This window comes from Triturus cristatus, chromosome 4_1, assembly GCF_964204655.1.
Source record: "Triturus cristatus chromosome 4_1, aTriCri1.1, whole genome shotgun sequence".
Classification (NCBI taxonomy): Eukaryota; Metazoa; Chordata; class Amphibia; order Caudata; family Salamandridae; genus Triturus; species Triturus cristatus.
Genome location: NC_140585.1, coordinates 932,400,768 through 932,421,611, shown reverse-complemented (window position 1 = coordinate 932,421,611; position 20,844 = coordinate 932,400,768). Strand labels below are relative to the sequence as shown.

Here is a 20,844-nt window from a genome sequence, read left to right as displayed (position 1 = left end):
TACCAACAATAAGACAATCATTTTTCTTCTGCAAACAAGGCTCTCTGTCTCCCACTTGAGGTGCCAGGGTTCAATTTAAGAACCAGTATGCCATCCACACATCCTTCTAAGTTACAGCCGTTATCATTAGTTGTTAAAAGTATTCAGTTTACCACCCCCTGTCCTGAGGCCAAGCTAATTCCTTTTGCGAAAACACCCTTTAAAAAAAAAAAACCAATAAAACATTTATCTCCTGGGACCCAGACGCGAACCATTTTCCCTTTGGTCGTTCGGTCATAAGCTGACCACAGAGCTTTCTATGCCCTCCTAAAATGTATCTTTGGGTATTGTGCTTCTGCTTACCATTCACAGGAACATAGTCAAAGACCAGTCCAGAAAATTAGTTCTGCCAGGCTGTGCACTAAATAAGTAATCTAGTCCATTGTCCTGTTTGGAGTCTCCAATATCCTTTGAAAAGCATGTAGCACAAAGTTACTGATAAAATAATCACAGACACCAATGATCTAGCTAATTGCTACCTAACATCAAGCACCTCTTCATTACTTCACTTATTTAAGCTTTCTGATGTGGCAAAGTTGTGACCTTGGAACCTGGAAACCTGGTTTCTATTACCAGCTTTAGCAATTGACCAAAGATTGGGTTTCTGAGCAAATCATTTTATCTCCCTATGCCACAGATTTCAAAAACATGGAATGTATATATGGGAAACCTCATTGTTCAGAGTGTGGTCTGTAACTGCTCTGCTTTCATCCCAGTCACATACTGGAGCCATATTACATACAGTGACTCAGAGGCGCAATGTGTACATGCACCTCTTTTGTGTGCAGCTGAGGCACTGTAGTAATACGGAAGGGGGAGCACATGCTTGTACAGCCCTTTCTGTGATACATATAGCACCAGCACTATCTTAAGAGGGTATTTTCTCATTTGCATGGGGTGTAGCCCCTTGCAATTGAGGGAAGCACACTTTGCCTCTGCAACCACGCTGTGTTATGGACAAGGACGCAGAGGCAAAGAGGGTGGTAGGAGGCACGCTGATCGCTCACTGCTCCCATCTGCAGGGTGGTCATAGTCATCCCTTTGAGGTGAAGGTGGGTACTGCCTACATGCAGCCACTCCTTCTTTCACTAATACACTTTCCCCAGGGCAATATTGATTTCACATGCACTTTGAGGACAGTGCATTACCTATAATAAGGTGCATGTCCCTTGTTTATGCCTGAGGCACCCATTTGAAGGGGCACCGCGGCACAAACAGGGACAGTGTGCCCTCTTTGTAATATGGTCACTGGAGACTGTAATTCAGACTTAAACTGACAACATACACACAAACACAGTCCCACACATTCTCCCACTTACCCTGTACATCCTTCTGTATAGGAAAATAAGAAGGGAAACGTTTATGTTAATAATTTACAGGTCTATATTATGCACCTTTACTTCTCTGAACCAAAGCACGGCACATTGTTTATTTCACAAACTACTGAACACTGTAAACTACTACCTTGCTCATGAAGTGACTTAACTGGCACATGTTATTCTATGAATTGTCAACAGTCAAATCTGGATTTTCAATTAAAGTTTTAGAACTTCAGATTGGAACTCCACTTTATTGCCTTCTTTGGTCATTAGTAAAGTATTGTAATTTATTTTGGTCATTTAGTGTACATTGCTGATTCCCAACCCACCCCCATTCCCCCCTCCCCTCCCCTCCCCACAGATATGTTGGCTTTTGTTGCGGTGTTTAACTTTCAAATTCTACCATCTTTGACCCCATGTTCCCCATTATTTTGACAGAACCTCAGAAACGATATTGTTGCAACATGTCAGGATTTGCAATCTGCAGAAGTGTGTGACATTGTACTGACCAAGACTGAGGAACTGAGAAGCAGAGAACTCTCCATCCTCATGATGGACCTGAAAGATGCTCAAGAAGAGATGTCAAGAATGAAGGTTGAGCTTCCAAAAATTGCAGAGAATGAATCTATGATCGATACCCCGGAAGGTCAGGTATCAGAAGGGGAATCTCTGGCAGAAAAAGAGATTGAGCATGCCTCACACGTACAAACCGAGGAAAGCATAATCTCTGTTGTAAACATTGAGTCACTAGGACATATTTCACACCAGGAAGTGCAAACCAGTAGAAGTGTGCAGCACCTGGACTCTAATATGTACACTTCATGTGAATCTGGCGAAAGCCTGGAGATCGTTCCTGAAACCATGGCTATGGGGCAATCTTTCACTAAATTACCGGACCAAGATTGGCAAAAACTGCAGTTGGAAATATTACATCTCCAAAATGCAGCAGATGCCTACAAGAGAGAACTTGAAGAAAGAGATGCCAAAATTAATCAATTAAACCAGTTGGTCATGGAATACAAGGGGAAAACGGAGGACAAGGATACCATGGTTCATGTTGGGTTGGACATTGAAGAGAACGATCCTTCAAAATTAGTGGGGCTTAGAGAGGAGCTCCAGCGCCTTGAGTGGAACCTGGCAGATGCTGAAAAGGAAAGACTTTCTGACTATGAAAGCAGCACAATGCAGCACAGTCTACTAGGTGAGCAGATAAATAGCCTGGAAAATGAATCCAAGTCCAAAGACATGAAAATTGAAGCTCTGCAAAAGCTCCTCGACCAGGTTCAACTTCAGTTATGTGATCAAAACACCCTAGTAAAGGAGCTGACAAGTCAGCTGAAAGCCAAGGAGGAAGAGGTAACCATTTGTCAGGAGCATCTGAAGGAACGCCTGAACGAACTTGAAGAGCTTTCTCTACAACTCTCATTGAAAGATGTAAAAGCAGCAGAGACTGAACAGCTTCTGTCCCAAAATGCCAACGCTATTGACAGTCTTCGAGAAGCTTTGTCGGAGAAGGAGCAGCAGACAGTGGAGATCAGCCGCAGCATGTCTGAGAAAATGGTTGTGCTAAATGAAGAAAAGTTTTCTCTCATGAACGATCTGAAGGCACTAAGAAAGCAACTTGAATCATTGGATAGCAGAGAGGAGACACCACATCAGGTATTTAAGACAGAAGATGAGGCAGGAGGCCTGTCTCACAAATCAAACGAGTATTTGGAACTAGAGAAAGCTGTAGCCATGCTTCAAAGAGAGAAAGAGGAAATAGAATTTCAGTTAGCACACCTGAACCAGGAAAACCTGCAGCTCCAAGTAGAGCGCGATGAGCTCCAACTTCAGCTACAAACCAGGAGCCAGGAAGAAGAGCCTCAGCAGCAGACATTGAGGGTGCAGTCTCTCGAAAAGGAAGTAGAAGCATTGCAGATTCAACTGCAGACTAATAAGAATGAGCTTCTTCATGAAAGGGAAATGAAGACCAAGCTGTTAACTGAGCGAGAGGAGGTCCAGGCTCAACTGGCAACTCTGCAAAATGAACAGTTTCTACAACAAAGTGAAAGTGACCAAATGTTGCAAAGAGTAAGGGAGGAGTTCAAATTTCACATGGAAGACATGAACAACAAAAATCTCCAACAAATAGAGCAATTAGCCACACTGCAGGTTGAGAATAGAGACCTTATGACACAACTAGAAACATTGAGAAATGCAGAGATTGTACACCAAGGTGAAGTTTTTGAAAAGCAGCTAGAAGAGAAGGTACAGCACCAACTGGAAACCTCCAAAGACAATCCCCTTCAACGGGGTATGGACATGGATGAAATGCTGGAAGAGAACAACAAGCTATTAAATCAGTTGAACACCCTCCGAGATAAGTATATTGTGGAAGGAGATGAGATGAAGGAACGTCTGGAAAAGGAGAAAGAGGAGCTTAGTATTCAGTTGCAAACCCTCAAAAATCACAATCTTCAGCAAAACGGAATTCTGGACAGCATACGGCAAGAGAACACAGAGCTAGTGAGTCAGTTGGAAAAGCTGAGAAAAGAAAATCTCCAGAAGGATGAAACGATTGTGGTGGAGGATTTGAAGGACGAAGCATTGCACCCCTTGGAAACTACTGAGAATGAACATGCTCAATCATTAAAGCTGAAATATGACTTAAATGTTCAGTTGGGAGAACAGAAGAAAGACAATGAACGCATGAAAAGAAAGCTTCAGGCAGCTCTTATTAACCGCAAAGAGTTAATGAGAAAGATAGACAGTTTAGAAAATGAGATTGTGCTTCTGGCTGGACAAACTAGAAGAGACAATGTAATTACAGGCAGTACAGGAGAAAAAGACAACATTTGTAAACTGAATGTAGAGGAACAAGAATTCCCAGAACGTCAGATGATTAATGCAACTCTGAAACAGCAACTTTCTGAAAAAGAATTAGAGCTACAAAACATAAAGAAAGACTTAGCAGATAGAGTGGCTAATGAAGAGAAGCTACAGGCTTTGATTGAAAAAGTGACTCTAGACTTGCAGGATAAGGTCCGCCTTATTGAGATTTTAAAAGTAGAAGTGCTGGAAAATCAATCTGTTAATCAGAAAATGATTGGCATCCAAGTACATCCTTCTACCAGTGATGCTGCCCCTGTTCCTGATCGTACTAACACTACCATAGCATCTGATTCCTCTCCATTGTTGCACCTGGAAGATAAAATTTCAAATTTGGAACAGGAAAAAGAGCAACTCCAGAAGAAAGTCCAAGAGACTCTGGCCTCACGCAAAGACACAATAAAAAAAGCCCAAGAGAAAGATCGACATCACAGAGAGCAGCTGAAACAACAGAAGGAAGACTATAACCTCCTGCAGGAAAGGTTTGATGAGCAAAACCATCATAATGCATCAATCCATGAGCAACTCCGAGAGCTGCAAATGGAGGTGGAAGAGTACAGAAGGAAGCAGTCGCAGGAGGACACAGTAGCGGTCTTACCAGTTTCATGTGAGCAGAGTGTACCAGCCCAAATACAACTTCAAGACTCGCTATGGGGACAGGAATGGGTGGAATTCACTAGTTCAGAGGTGGAAGATACTCTTAAACGGACAGATGCTTTTCAGGGTGAAGGCCTGTCAGTGGACCAGTATAAGTTACAGATTGAGGAGTTGAAGGCGCAAAAAGCAGAACTTGAGACACAGATAGGTCGTATGCAAAATGAGCTTTCCCAGAATTCAGGAGAGGTCCAGCTGTTGCAAGATCAAATAGTACAATTAAAGTCCGATATAGAGTCTTCAAAGCTTTCCCATAATGAAGCCTTGAACACAGTTGCATGCTTGAAATTAGAATTGGAGAAGAGTCAAGTAGAGATGGTCCAGTATGATGAACTGAAACATTTGCAACCGCAAATAGAGAAAATTGAAAGTCTTCTGAGCCTCCGAAATGAAGAAAAAGAGCTTCTTAACCAGCAGCTCAGAGAAAAAAATGAGGATCTTCAAAGTTTGCAGAACACAGTACAAGAGAAAGTAGACTTGATCAAAGCTTTAAAGACACAACTGGAAAAGGAGACCAAGGACCATGAGGAGCAAAGCAAAAGGTTTCAAACAGAAGTTCTTGAAGTCCAACAGAAACAGGAAGAGGAGGCAGAAGAGAACAAATCCAAACAACAGATACATAGAAAACTTCAGGCTGCACTTATCTCGAGAAAAGAAGCTCTGAAGGAAAGCAAGTCATTGAAAGAGAAGCTGGCTAGTGCCACAAACACAATTAGTGATCTCACCAATAAACTGACGGTCATGGAGAATGATCTCACTAATTTGATCTCAGAGAAAGGAAATCTCTTACAGGTATCAGCTAGACTTCAGGAAGAAAGGGACAAACTGATTACTCAAGTTGATGAAACTCTCCTGGAAAATCAAAATCTTGCTTCCTCCTGCGAAAGTCTAAAGCTTGCTTTAGAGGTGATCACCCAAGAGAAAGAGAGCATGGAGAAGGAAATGGTTATGCTCCGGAATTCTCTGATTGCAGAAAGTTCTGATTGGGATGAAAAACACAGGGAATTACAGAAAGAGTATGAAACACTCTTACAGTCATATGAGAATGTCAGTAATGAGACTGAAAGAATACAACGAGTTTTGGAAACTGTTCGGCTGGAAAAGCAAGAGCTGTTCAGTAGAATGAAAGCTACAGAGGTCCAGAAAAAAGAAGTGGACAAGCAGGTGGAGGAGGCAGAACGTGAAATGGAGAGTATGAGGGAGAAGATGAGAAAGTTTGCAAAATCAAAGCAGCAGAAAATCCTAGAGCTAGAGGAGGAAAATGAGAAGCTCCGTGCTGAGCTTCTTCCATCTCGTAGTGAAAAGGAGTTTTATGATGCATCTGCTGGAGAAAATGGAGATCTAAAGGAAGAGCTGGGGCGATTACAGTCAGAAAGGGAGGTTCTTGCTAGCCAGCTTAAAGCAGCAAATGCTGAAAATGTTTCTCTGGCTGAAGAAATGAATTATTTAAGAGTTCAACTGCAGTCTAAGGAAACTGAATTAAAAGAAAGCCAGGAGGCAGGAGGTAGGGTGCTACAAGACCTTGTCCAGCAGGATGTGATTGTTCAAACAGTTACAGCTGTTCCAATAACAGTAACATCTCAGGAACCGATTGAAGAGAGAGTAAATGGAGAAAGCTGTTCAGATTCTTCTCTGCCAGTCTTGGCCCAAGAGCAACTGAAGCCTAATGAAGGCAGCTCAAATGATGAAATTAACACCTACATTCAGCAGATCTCCCAGCTCCAATATCAAGTTTCAGAGCTAGAAAAAATTAAAAGTGCCTTGAACGAAGAGCTGTCACTAGTAAAGGCTGAATTTGAAGTATTGACTGGAGAAACAAATGGCTTAAGGAGTCAGGTAGAAGCCAAGAGCAATGAGGTGAAACTCCTTCATGAAACAATTTCTGAGATGGGAGCAAAGAACAGGGAAGCAAGGGAGGAGCTTGACAAGGTTACAAAGCTGAAGGATACGCTTGAAACAGAGAAAGATGATTTGGAGGAGCGGCTAATGAATCAGTTAGCAGAACTGAATGGGAGTATTGGTAATTACCAACAAGATGCAACAGATTTCCAGTCCAAAAGTGACAGCTTAGAGTTAGAGCTACAAGGCTTCCGAGTTAGGATAAGTGAACTGGAGGAAGAAAAGCGGCAGTTGGAACGGGAGAAAAGGGAAGTAGAGTCACAAATGCAGAATGAATTTGTAGAGAAACTGAAAGCTGTTCAGACTGGTGAACGGGGCCGAAAGACTCATGCTAAAGAGCTACAAGAACTCCTTAGGGAAAAGCAGCTTGAGGTGAAACATCTCCAGAAAGATTGTATCCGATATCAAGAGAAGATATCTGGTTTAGAGAGAACTGTGAAAGCCTTGGAATTTGTGCAGAGTGAGTCATTGAAGGAGCAGGCTGCAGCCAAAGAGAGTTTAGCTAAAGTGATGGAAGAGCGCAAAAAAGCTCAGGCTGAGTTGACTTCATTTAAGATTCTTTTGGACGATACCCAGAGCGAGACGGCAAGAGTGTTAGCTGAAAGTCTGAAACTGAAGGAAGAACTGCAGGTATCAAAAGATACTGCTACACATGAAATGAAGAAAAAGGATGAAGAGCTTGAACGCCGAATAGAACAAGAAAGAGACAAATTTGCGAAAGAGGCCAAGAACATGCAAGAGAAACTGGATGCTCTCCAGCGAGAGAAGAATCACATGGAAGTGACCTTACTAGATCTTCAGAATTCCTTGGACAAGAAGAACCAGGACACTAAGGAACTCCAAAGTTCTCTCAATGAAAACCTTGCAAAGCTAGCAGCCTTCACCAGGAGCATGTCCTCGCTCCAAGATGACCGTGATCGTGTTATTGATGAATCTAAGAAATGGGAGAAGAAGATTGCTAGTGCCATCCAGAAAAAAGAGGACGAGATCCAGGCCAAGGAGAAGGCCTGCCTGGTGCTAAAAGATCAAGCGAAGCAGATGTCCATTCTTGTGGAGGAGCTGCAGATTAAAGTATCCAGGTAAACATAATTTGTAAACTAGAGCTATGCGCAGTTAACTTCGGCTTGTCTCTTGCTAGATCCCAAATGCAGTATTGTCCTCGCTCAGGAGAAAATGACTTAGTTCTTTGATGTACGTGTTGTTGTTCTCACTCTTTTGGGTTGCTAGTGACATCTATAAAAATATTTCTACATTTGTACATGGAAATCCTATTTATACAAGATTTTAGAGAATTAGTTCTGAAGCTTTCTATGGGGACAAAGGACTACCATGTGCATTTTGCCTTGCAGGAGTAACATAAACAGATTTTTGTAATTTGATCTTATCCGTAGAAACAACTTTTATAATGACTGCAAATTCTCTTTATGAATGTTTGGGTAGAATATATATGTATTACTATTGAGAGGTTATTTAAATATTTTAAGCATCTTTGCTAGCATTTATGGTGGACGTTTTCCACCACATGCTTTATGCTGAGTAAATGAACCTTGTTGTATAGGTTCGCTCATGATCTAGAGTAAGCCATCATTGACTGCTAATTCACTGGGTAGTGAACTTACCTCATTTATTAATGCTAGCGGAAAAGAAACCATGATAATCTGTGGTGTCGATTTTAATTGTGTGCTATGTCCCCATGATGATAGTAGGATCTGCGGTAATATTGAGGAGAACACATCTAGTACACACTTCTGTCATACAGTGTTGGGGGAGCTGTTTAATGAGCTGATTGTGAGCTTGGAGCTTGCCTTCGTGAATGACCTAGTGGCTATACCCTTTCCTATGCCTCTCCATATTTAATGGAAGAGGTCTATCCTCCATTATAGATTTTATTTTGGTCTCACTTAACCACGCACAAAGGCTGCATTCTTTTAAGGTGGGAGATAGCCCCATGAGTGACCACTTCCCGTAAACCTAGAGATTAACTTGTGATCACATAGGCTCGCCAGAACAGATAATGTTGCAGTAATGGGGTGGAAGTAACACTCAATAGAACAAATGGATACACCCTGCAGTGGGCAAAGTTCGACCCTGAAGACGCCATAAAACAATTGGTAACAAAATGCAGAACAGCCATTGAAATCTGCCTGAGTGAATTAGCCCCAAAAGATAGTATTTTTTTGTCTTTTCAGCAAATTGAGGCGGGCGTAGTTTTTTTTTTATTTGTGCAAATGAGTAATAAGGTAAAAAAACAGGGATGGTTTAACACAAAATGTACACGTGCACTCACTAATTTAAAAATTAGAACTGCATAAGCAACCTAGAAACCTCATCAAGGTCAGACAGGCGAGACAAGAGTATAGATGGGCTCTCAATGAAAAAAAACGCTCCTAGAAAAGGGAAGCATGGGAATCCCTTCACAGTACAGCACAATTGAAAGATAGTGCTGCCTTCTGTAGAGTGGTAAAAACTCCTTTTTTAGAATCCACGAGCGGCCCCACAATAGAAATTGCCATATCAAAAGATCAATGGATTAACCACTTCTCCAAAGAATATAATGGGCACATGGATCCCCACTTCCAAGTTATTGACACGCCAGAGGAGCTAACTGACTACGCAGATTTACAGTTCATCCTGGAGGAAGTGGAAAGAGCTCTGTCAGCGAGTCAGAGCGGTAAGGTGCCTGGCCCCGACGGAGTCCCTGTGGATCTCTTGAAGTCGAATACCTTACTCTGGGTTCCCATCATAACTCAGGTGATTAACGTCAGCTGCACTGCCCCATTACCTAAATCCCGTCCTACAACCTTAACCATCGAATCTATTAAAGAGATCGGCCTGTAGCACCCGGGGTCATCTCGGTCCCCTTTTTAAAAAAATTGGAACTATGGGAATCCATCATAGTTCCAATTTTTAGGTCTCGCCTGACCCAGCGCATGCGCTGGTCTGGCGAGACTTATTGAGAGAGCTCCAAAAAGTGCTACCAGGCCAGCCTAGAGCCACAGTGCATGAGCGCGGGCGCGCGCGCCGCGCTTTACCGCCATTACTTTCGGTTTCGTGTCCGCACGGCCACTTTGATGGTTGATCGTGATCGCGATCACTTTCGCGGACGCAAGGCCGCTTTGCATAGCCAATAGGTCTCGCTTTTGGGACCTTATAAGTATTTAGTTATGCAACTGTTGCATGGCTAAACACTTATAAGGTCCCAAAGGCGAGACCTATTGGCTATGCCAATGCTTGTTTAAAAAGGAGACCGAGATGACCCCGGGTGCTACAGGCCGATCTCTTTATTAGATTCGATGGTTAAGGTTGTAGGACGGGTTATTCTGGAATGTCTGCAAGCCTGGGCAGAAGAAAACTCAGTCCTTTCAGACATCCAATACGGTTTTAGAGAAGGCCTGGGGACCATCGAGCAGAGTCTAAACCTGTCCTTAATGGTTGGTAAATATATGCGAGTCAAGAAAGGCCGCTTTTATTTGGCGTTCGTTGACCTCACTACGGCCTTTGACTCAGTAAGACATAGACTTTGGGAGGTCCTTGGAGCAGTCGGGGTTGATCCTCATGTTATTTTCTTTTTGAGGCGCCTGTACAAAGATGCATCGTCGAGGGTGCGCTTTGGGTTGGCAGGCGAGCTCAGTCCCGCTTTCCCTGTTAAGAAGGGGGTGCGGCAAGGCTGTGTCCTGGCCCCTTCCTCTTTAATCTGTACACTAATGGTATGTGCCAAACTCTCCTCATGAATAACCAAGATTTCCCTACCGCGAATAGACATCCCATTCCTGTGCTCCTTTATGCGGATGATGCAGTTTTAATGTCTAGAACCCATATAGGTCTACAGAAGGTTCTAGATAATTTTAATGTTTTATGGGGTTAAGCATTAATATCTCCAAGACTTTTACTATGAGTTGTGTCCATGGGGTACAAAGAATGAAAACTATGTTTGTGGACGGTCAAAAATGAGCTCAGACAAAAAGCTTTTCCTACCTAGGTATTTTATTTAACCAAAGGGACTCGTAGGTTCAAGCTATTCTCGCAAAAAAACTGTCATTCATCAAGACTACAGCTGCAGTGGTGTCATTCTCAAGAAAGTTAGGTAGGAAGCCCCCAGCCGAGCTTATTCAAATCTATAAGGCAAAGTGCACCGCCAACGCAATGTATGGGGCGGGAGTATGGGGCTTCGCTAATATCCTTACCATACAGATTGTTGAAAACTCTTTTTTTAAGATATTTACTATCGGTGCCACCTAGTACTCCCTCTTTTTTCAGCCATGAAGAATTAGGTCTTTCCTACATCTCAGACCTAATTAAAGTAGAACCGGTCCTCTTATGGCATAGGATCTGGTCAAAGGATCAGCCAAAGCTAAATAGGGAAATTATACAGGACTGCCTTAAGCTGGTCGGGGTACTGAAGATCCCCTGGATTAAATATATCTGTGATTTTATGAAGGATATTAGGCATCCAGAATACTTTACCGACCCTACTGCCTTACAGGCGATTTCCAGGCCTTAAAAAGGGAATGTCTTGAATCATTGGGCATAGTAAGAATGTCAGGAGGAATCCTAAAACCCACTATAAGGCAAAATCTGCGAATTATAACTGCTACACATATGGAACCTTACCTCACATTTGTACTGGGTAGCTTTGACAGATGGTTATTGACCTGGTTTAGATTGAATATTTTCCACAGACTCGTGACCCTTCCACAAACTAATGACTGGTCACGGGAGCTGCCTCTCTGTCCATGTGACAATCTTTCTACCCAGTCCACAATCCATTTGGTTTGATTTTGAAAATGTTATGTTGAGGAAAGCATGGATTTTACCGCTTTTAAAATCACAGGGATTGCGGCAATGCCACCCTGCTTTAATTAGACTTCAGATGGTGGAGAACGAACAAACTGCTTGGGGCATAGCTATGTTTCTTAAGAAGGTCTCCTCCAAAGGAAGTCGTATTTAACAAATGAAGACTAAAAACATAAAGAGCCTTTTTGATGTCTTTATGATTCTATGGCTGTTGCTTTAATAACATCAGACATTCTAATGTTTCTACAAGAGTATTGTTTTTAGAATTGTTTATACTGTGATATGTTTTATTGTTTTTTATGTGCTTTTATGACTGTTAAAATAATCAGTCGAATAAAGCTTTCTTTGACTGCTAATTCAGAAGGGAGATGCTTCTTTTTTTTTTTGGCATCCTCTTTTGCATTCTTTATCCTTGGTCCACAAATGCATTGAAGCCACTACCTTTTGTGCCCTACAGCTCTTTAATGGAACACAGTTGGCCCCTAGTTCCTACCTCCTTCTGGGCGCACACTTGTAGGCCAACATTTTAAACTTGTAGCATTCTCTCAGAGCACGGTTCAGAATGTCAGACTGGACTGTTGCCAGCAGTCACGGCTGCTGCCTAGAAGCAGCAATGGAGCGGGCGAAGGGGCGGGGTAATCGGGTAAAATAAGAAAAAATCACTTACTTCCTGGCCGGCTGGCAAACCGCCGCCGCCTCTCCTGTGTCCCATCCCGTCCTCTTCCTGGCTTCTTGTGAGGAAGCAGGAAGCACCAGAGCTCCCCGCAGCCGATCACAACGCTGCAATGCAGCGTTGTGATTGGTCTGAACACCGTGATACACCGCTCAGCCAGGGGCTGGAGGGGTGGGCATGTTCCCCATGCAGGAGGCTGTAATGCTGCCTGCATGGAGAACAGGGAAGTGCGCATCACTGTTTTGGGTGGCCCGAGAGGGCCGACCAAACAGTCATTGTGCACAGGAGTGTTCTACGGGTGAATGTGTGCTTTACAAATACAAATGTTATGAATGGCCTCATGTATGGCTGGGTTGGCCATGATGCCTCCTATTTTCCATCTGTGACGGAGACCCTTATCACTTATATAAAAAACTATTTGATGGCTACTTCAGACTGCAGATTCCTCCACTTGTGAATATTCCACAAACATTAAACTAGACCTGGAACTTTTAAATCAATGCTCCTGTGTGCTGAGAGGTAGTATAGTGAGGCTCTGGCCAATGTTGTTCTGGTTTGGAGCTGCATATCAGTGCCAACTATGCACGCTGACCTCAGTGCCTTTATTTCTGTGCCTTCAAACACTGATCTGGTGCTACTCCTACATCCTTTTTCAGCTATTTTGTCACAAATGTTCAAATGTTTCCAGTGTGCAGGGAAAATATGTCACCTCCCAGGATAAAGGTTTAAAGCATGTAGGGACTGTCACAGATAGGTGTCTGTGACACACCCTTTGAAAGTATGCCTATGGTGCTTGGGGTCAAAATTTGACTCCACGGCCGGCGATTACCAAAGGCTATATGCGACCGCAAGACGAAACTATACGTCGGCAAAAATCGTAGGACTCCATGCCGTGACCTGTCAAAATCCAAAGGAAGGTCATGCTCCCAGTCCCAAAGTCATTCCCACAGCAGGTCTTTGTCACGATTGAAGACTTTAGGTAAGTCCAAGAAGAAGCACAAGAAATCTAAGCGAAAACCACCCCCTTCCTGCCATTCTTGAACTCCGAAGGTATGTCAGCATGCCACTTGGTTTTGTTCCCGATTTCCTGATGAGCAGATTCTGAACTTGGTCCCAATGCACCCCGATATTCTGGGTCCATCCACAGTGCTTCAGTAAGTTAAGGTCCTTATGGATGCCATGCTGTGTATCTTCTGCACTTTACCGTTTTCTCTGGCATGTCTTCATGCCCCAAGAATCCGCAGTAGCCTTCAGTCATGCTTCAAGTCTCTCACCCGACTTTGGTTCTGATGCCACCCCCAGCGCCATTTACTTTTGAAACGACGCTGGTGCGGACGCGGTTGGTGCTGGAGGAAGATCTGCAGTCTATTGCGCTTCACAACTCTGAGCCGAACCAGTCTCTACATTAGCCAAGGCTGTGTTTTAATGCCATCATAGTTTTGTTTTGATCCCAACAGAGTGCAGCTTCTCAGTAACCCTTCTGATTCAGTCACAGTTCCCTTGCTATGTGGCAGGGCGTAGGCCCTACACCATATTTATGATTCTGACTCTGATAACAATGATAACTTGGAGTTTGTCCCACAATATCAGCAGAACATTTGGTACAAAGAACTACAAGTTGCCAGTGGTCTTGATACTTACCCAGACACTGGCCTTGTTTCTCCTCCAGGCCTTACAACAGAGTGAAGTGCCTCCTTCATTCTTGTTATGTGCAGGGTGGCAGAAGTATTTGAATTACAGCTTCATTTTCCTCAATCTGCAAAATTGTTGATGAAGGTCAAACGGCGGCCCTAGTCATACTTGACCGGAGCGCCGAGTTTGATATGGTCTCTCACAGTTTGTTACTTGACAGATTACCCCACTCAAGGGTATTGCACTGGGCTGGGCTAGCTGGCGAGTTTTTTTAGGATCGCGCCTTCCAAATTACTCTTCAATCTGCAGTCGCTACTCCATCTGAATTGTGAGCGCTGCTGTCTGCCGTGTAGATCAAAGGCAGTAGTCTGTACAGACATAAGTCTGCGGTGCTGTGCCTGTGGGTTCGCAGAGAGCCTGTGTCCAGGAGACCCACGGTCATGGCTGCAGCCTCGTGGCAGGGTGAGGCCCGCCGCTCTGGCACAGTCGTTGGTCTTCACAGTTCACAAGTGAACCACGCCCAGAGCCCTGGCCTATTTATTCACCCTCCTATGCTGAAGTGGCGTATGTCGGACCAGCCCACTCCGGTTACGCTTATGCTTACAGGGGGGGACAATACAGCTACATGACTGAGATCGTCCCTAGTGTTTGACGTAACATGGTTGGGTCCACTGTCCACAACACTACAAGCACCAGTAGTATTTGTGCACATGGAGAGGTGTGTGTTCTGCATACTGAGATGTGTCCAGCACATCACCGCTACACTTTGCATTGTGTGCATTGTTATTCATGGGTGAATTGCTTCCTTCACATATAGTTTGTTCACACCTGTCCCAATATTCAGCTATTGTGTGGCTGAGGGGCCATGCCGTTTTCGGAATGTTTGCTGTCTTTTTCTGCGCTGCCTCGGTGGTAGGGGGGGTCCTGTACTGTAATACGTTGTGTTCTGATAGCTCTATGTGCAGCCTGTTACACTCTTACTGTACTTCCTGCATGATCTATCAGTGGGATTCTATGTCTGTTTTTTGGTGCTCACAAAACCTTGTGTTCGAGGCATATGAGCTGCAGAATACATACTTGTGCATAGATCGCCATCTGGTGTTGGCCGCGGATGTTTGCAGTTTGTTGTTGTCTTGGAAGAAGTCTTTGTAGTCACAAGATAGGTGACTCCTCCCTTGGACTACAGTGCGCATGGGCATCGACTCCATCTTCAAATTGTTTTTTTCCGCCATCGGGTTCAGATGGGGTTTTCTCTAATGATCTAAGACTCTCCAGCGGCACACCTTTACCGTTGGTGTGGACAGATCATCTTGCGGTTCCTCTGCAGTTAGCCTTTTCTACTTCGCATTCGACTAAGAAAGGGATTACCCCTTTCGTTTCTAGAAGAAATTTTAGAAACCTTACGAATGAGGCTTTTGCCCCTCTTGTTCCCACACCAGAGGCTCTCTCCTTAAAAGACGCGGATGAGGCAGCACAAGATCTGCACGATTCCATCACTAATGCAGTAGAAAAACTTGCACCTGCATCCTTGCGATATGTAGCCCGGCGGAAACCATCAGCGCCATGGTTTTCGGACCATCTCAGAGTATTAAGACAGGGCTGTAGAAGCAGTGAGAGGAGATGGAGGAAATCCTGGGATCCCATGGATAGGGAGGCCCACAAGTCTGCTCTACGGGAGTATAAGCAGAAAGTGATAATGGAGAAGCAGGAATACTTCTCCAACCTTACCAGTTCACTTACCTCCTCTAGGGAGCTTTTTAAAATTGCTGATTCGCTGTGCTCCCTCCAACTTCCAGACCCGTAGTTAGCTCTCAACGTCTCTGTGACGACATTGCAGACTTTTTTCACACGAAAATCTTTGATATTCATACTTCCTTGGAAGTACAACGTCTCTCCTTGGCAGAAAATCTCCCTCCAGGCATAAGCTCTTTTGAGACACTGGATATAGTCCCTTCCAGCCTCCTTTCTGTTTTTCCTTCTATGTCTCTGGAGGGTTTGAATCTTCTTCTAGACAAGACGAAATCCTCCTCTCCACTAGATCCATTGCCTCTCAAAAAGCTAAAAGAGTGTAGGAACAGCCTCCTTCCTCCCCTACTTGAGGTGATGAACAAGGCAATTGTTCAAGGTATTTTTCCATCAATATGGAAGAAGGCCATTGTGAAGCCGCTTCTTAAGAAGCCCTCACTCGATCCTGGCCTCTTGAAAAATTTTAGACCCATCTCTCTGCTCCCTGCACCCGCTAAAATTCTAGAAGCACACCTGAATCGCCATTTATCCCCTTTTCTTGAAGCTTCGGAGTATCTTGACATTACCCAGCATGGATTTCGAAAACATCACAGCACAGAATCTGCCCTCACCTCTGTAGTCGACAACATCCGACGCAAGGTTGATGTTGGACAAACTACTGTTCTAGTGCTACTGGACCTCACAGCCGCATTCGACACTCTGTCTCCTGCCATTCTAACATCTCGGCTTAGGGAGGCAGGTGTCACTGGCTCGGCCCTGAGTCTCCTCAACTCCTTTCTCCTTGATAGGGAACAGAGAGTGATGCTCGGCAACCACCTCTCCCCAGCAAAGTCTCTGCAATGTGGGGTGCCACAGGGGTCGGCATTAAGTCCGACCCTGTTCAACATCTACGTGGCCCCCCTTGCTAGGCTAGTAAGATCGCAGGGGATGGAGGTGGTATCATACGCCGATGACACCCAGATCATGGTTTCACTAACTCAGTCCTCTGTTTTAACATCTGCCTTTAGCTTCAGGTCCTGTATGCAACATGTTGCAGATTGGATGGTTACCAACTCCCTGAAGCTAAATGGCGACAAGACTGAGGTCCTGATCTTTGGGAAGGACCAAGATATCTGGTCGAGTGAGTGGTGGCCCTCTTCTCTTGGCACCTGCCCCACTCCCTCTCAATCTGCCAGAAATCTGGGTGTAGTGTTTGATACCTCACTCTCGATGTCCTTACAGGTGAATCGGACTGTTTCGACCTGCTGGGGCGTGATCAGGACGCTCAACAGAATTCGCAGCTATTTGTCTCTTCAAGCACGCAAGCAGATTGCAGTCGCCCTTGTTGGTTCCAGGTTGGACTATTGCAATTCTCTCTACATGGAATCCAACAAGGGCCTTATACATCGACTGCAAATCGTGCAGAACGCTGCTGCACGTTTTGTCCTGGATCTTTCCAGGTCCTCTTCTGCTACTGCTGCGAGGAGAGACCTCCATTGGCTGCCTATTCAGCACAGAATCTATTTTAAAATTCTCTGTCTGACCTATAGAGCACTCGAGGATGGATCTAAAGGCGCTATCAGCTTCCTGCTTACCCGTTACCACCCTACAAGGTGTCTGCGCTCTTCGGGACTAGTCCAACTTGTTGTCCCTCGCTTTAAGCTCACTAGATGGGGAGCCAGGGCTTTTTCAGTCGTTGCCCCACAACTTTGGAACATCTTGCCGACAGAGTTAAAGACCTTACCCTCTTTAGCGCTGTTTAAAAAGGCCCTAAAAACGTGGTGCTTTTCTAGAGCCTACACAGGTTGAGCTGCAGGGGCTTTTGTCATGAGTTGGATTTAGAATTAGGCGCCTTGAAGCCCATTGGGCTATGTTTGCGCACGATAAGATCCCTTTTATTATTTATTTATTATTATTAGATGTGACTTGCTGTGCTCCGGTTCGGTACCGTGTTACCAAACCTTTTTTCGAAGCGCAACCATCACCACTCGACGGTATTGTCTCGATCACGTGCCTTTGATGCGCTAACTCCCAAATCCTCGATTCCGGTCGTCGACGCGGGCCACTGGGCCTATTGGCGCCATTCGGGCCTACGGCTAATGGAAAGGACTCCATTTAAAAAAAATGCCCCCAGTGTGGAGCTAAATTTCCACACAGTGACCACCACAAGGTCTGCAATATTTGTCTATCACCAGAACACGAAGAAAAGGATTGCTAAGCCTGCACCTCTTTTTGATCCAAGAAAACCATCCGTGATCGCCAGGCTCGACGACATGTTATGGCGCAACAGGCTGCACCGGTGCCAGAAGACATCTTCGATGAAGGCCCGACGTTCCAGAGGCGGTGGATTCTGAGGAGCTCGACATTGTCTCCGAAGCCAATGGCTCCGACTCTGATGATCACATCACTCCAGGTCAACGAGGGAGTACAAACGTCCCTGCCCCACACGAAAAACAGAAGGCTCCGGTCAAAACTTCGCCTGAAGGCCTTAGTCGAGCCTGAAAGAAAATTTCAGAAGCCCCACCTCCGGGCCCTGCTCCGAAAACGAAAGAAAAGCCTTCCGGCAGCTCTGGACCAAGCAAGCCGTACATCAGTACCCAGAAAACACCTTTGGTACCGAAATCGGGGATACATATTGTATTGTATTGTAATTGCATTTGTATAGTGCTTACTACCCCTGACGAGGTGTGAATGCACTTTCATCTCCATTACGTCCAAAAAGCCCTCGGCATCAAACCCTTCGGCACCGAAAGACCATAAGGCCTCGGAACCGGAAAACACAGAAAATCTTAGGATCCGAAGAAAAGTTCCGACTCGGCACCGACTCCGAAGCCAAGACTCCTTCTAATGCTACAGAGACCAAATTAAAGCCACACTCGGAACCGAAAAAATCGGCACCGAAAGGAGACCAACAGGAAAAACTGTTTCGGCCAGATCCTGCCGATCCGAAACAAAAAACATTACATGTGGACCCTAAAACAGGCCATATTGTCAGTCGTCCAACAAAGAAGACGAAATCTGATACCTCACACACACCTGAGGTACCTGTGAAGAAGAGAGATTTTGCAGATTCACCCCTGAGACCCTCTTCTCCTATTCTTCCTACTAAACCTTTGTCTCCTATAAACTCTCTTATACACTCTCCTAGACTTTCTCCATGCTCACCCTTACCACCACAGGATGAGGATGATTTAGGGGATGGGGTGGACACGGTAAGAATCCCTTAGATGACCCGGATGATGATGACACTACCCCACCACAGGATACATGGGACGATTACGATGATCCCACAGATCCTCCAGACCTGCCTGATCCAGTCCCATACCCATCTAAGCCATCCCCCCCCCCCCCCCAGATGACAGTATAGGATTTAGTCAGCTCATTAATAGGGCTGCGCAATACCATGGCGTCCAACTGCATTCCGACCCCATGGAGGAAGTCTTCCTAAGGGACACTTTTGCTCAGTCACAAAAAGCAATACACACATTGCCAATGCTCAAAGGTGTCATGAAACATGCACTGGACATATTGAAAGACCCTGTCAGGACCAAGATTCTCAATCCTCGGATTGATAAAAAATATAAGCCTGCCCCTATAGATCCAGTATACATCAAAGGGCAACTCCCCTTAGATTCTTTGGTAGTGCCCAATGCCAGAAAACATGACAATTCTCAAACCTCTGGTAATGCACCACCCCCAGATAAAGAGTCTAAACTGCTAGATGCATCAGGTAAACGAGTTGTCTCCAAAGCAGCCAATCACTGGAGGATAGCTAATGTGCAAGCACTACTTGCCAGATATGACGGGGCTCACTACGTTGATCTTGAAGATCTTATCCAACACTTACCTGACCAATACAAGGTCAAAGCCAATGATCTCGTCCAGGAGAGCAAGTTAATTACAAATGCATCCATCAAATGTGCCCTTGATGCAGCAGATACTGCATCTTGATCTATTAACACCAGTGTCTTACTCCGCCGACATGCATGGTTACTCATTTTCGGTTTTAAATAGGAAGTGCTAACAACTATTTTAAATCAGCCGTTTGATCAAGAACACCTGTTTGGCCCAGCTGTGGACACAGCTCTGGAAAAAAATGAATAAAGACACAGACACTGCAAAATCTATGGGTGCATTACAATTTCAGACCACACGAGGTTCCTTCCGTCGCTCCTTCTATAGGGGTGGATCAAAAACATTAGCACAGACACTATTTCCTCCTCCTACAAAATTCATACACAAACATCCCCCAACAAGGGATATTTTAGGGGGGTACAGAGGAAATAATAACAAAAGGAGAGGCCTAGGTAACAACAACGAACCTCCCCTACTACAAAGCAATGACTTCCCTCCGCTCCCTCCAGACCATTTCACTCTGGTCGGAGGAAGACTATCACAATTTCTACCTTTCTGGAACTCCATCACTATAGACAAGAAGGTAAGACAAATTATCCAATATGATTACTGCCTGGAACTTACCGCGACTCCCCCAACTATACCACCCAAACAACGTCCAATGTCCAAGGAACATGTAATGCTCCTTTAACAAGAAGTTCTATCACTTCTTCAAAAGCATGCAATAGAACCAGTTCCCCTCCAGCATCAAGGCACAGGGGTTTACCATATTCTCAGACCAATACTGGACCTCAGACCTCTCAATATCTACATACAATCAGATCATTTTCTTATGATCCCTCTTCAACATGTCCTCCCACTGCTCCAACAAGGCGACTTCCTTGCCACTCTAAATCTCAAGGACGCCTACTTCCATATTCCTATACACCATGCTCACAGGAAATATCTAAGGTTTGTAGTGGACGGTCACCACTATCAATTCAAGGTCCTACCATTCGGAGTGACCACAGCACCCAGTGTCTTCACAAAGTGTCTGGCGGTAGTAGCCGCCCACTTGCGCAGACAACAAATTCATGTGTTTTCATACCTAGACGACCGGCTAATAAAAGCCAAGTCATACAGTCCGTGTGTTCACCACACTCACCAAACAATTCACCTGCTCCACAACTTGGGATTCACGATAAACCTCACCAAATCACATCTCCAGCCGTCCCACATACATCAGTATCTAGGGGCCACAATAGACACTTCCAAAGCCCTTGCATACCCCAATCAAGTCAGGATAGCCAGTATGCAAACCCTCATAACAAAATTTCAACCCCAACACTCACTACCAGCTCAAGTGTTTATGCAACTCATAGGAATGATGGCCTCTTGCATTTT

The 20,844-nt window shown here is 44.7% G+C and overlaps 1 protein-coding gene across 2 annotated transcripts in view; it reads left to right on the top strand.

Annotated features, from left to right (window-relative positions):
• The window catches only part of GOLGB1 (golgin B1), a 315,045-nt gene that overhangs the window by 148,156 nt on the left and 146,045 nt on the right, over positions 1 to 20,844 (top strand). For both annotated transcript variants that reach the window (XM_085653794.1, XM_085653791.1), the window contains one exon: positions 1,797 to 7,861. In XM_085653794.1, the coding sequence (XP_085509920.1) occupies positions 1,797 to 7,861 (6,065 nt within the window). The remainder of the gene's footprint in view (positions 1 to 1,796; positions 7,862 to 20,844) is intronic.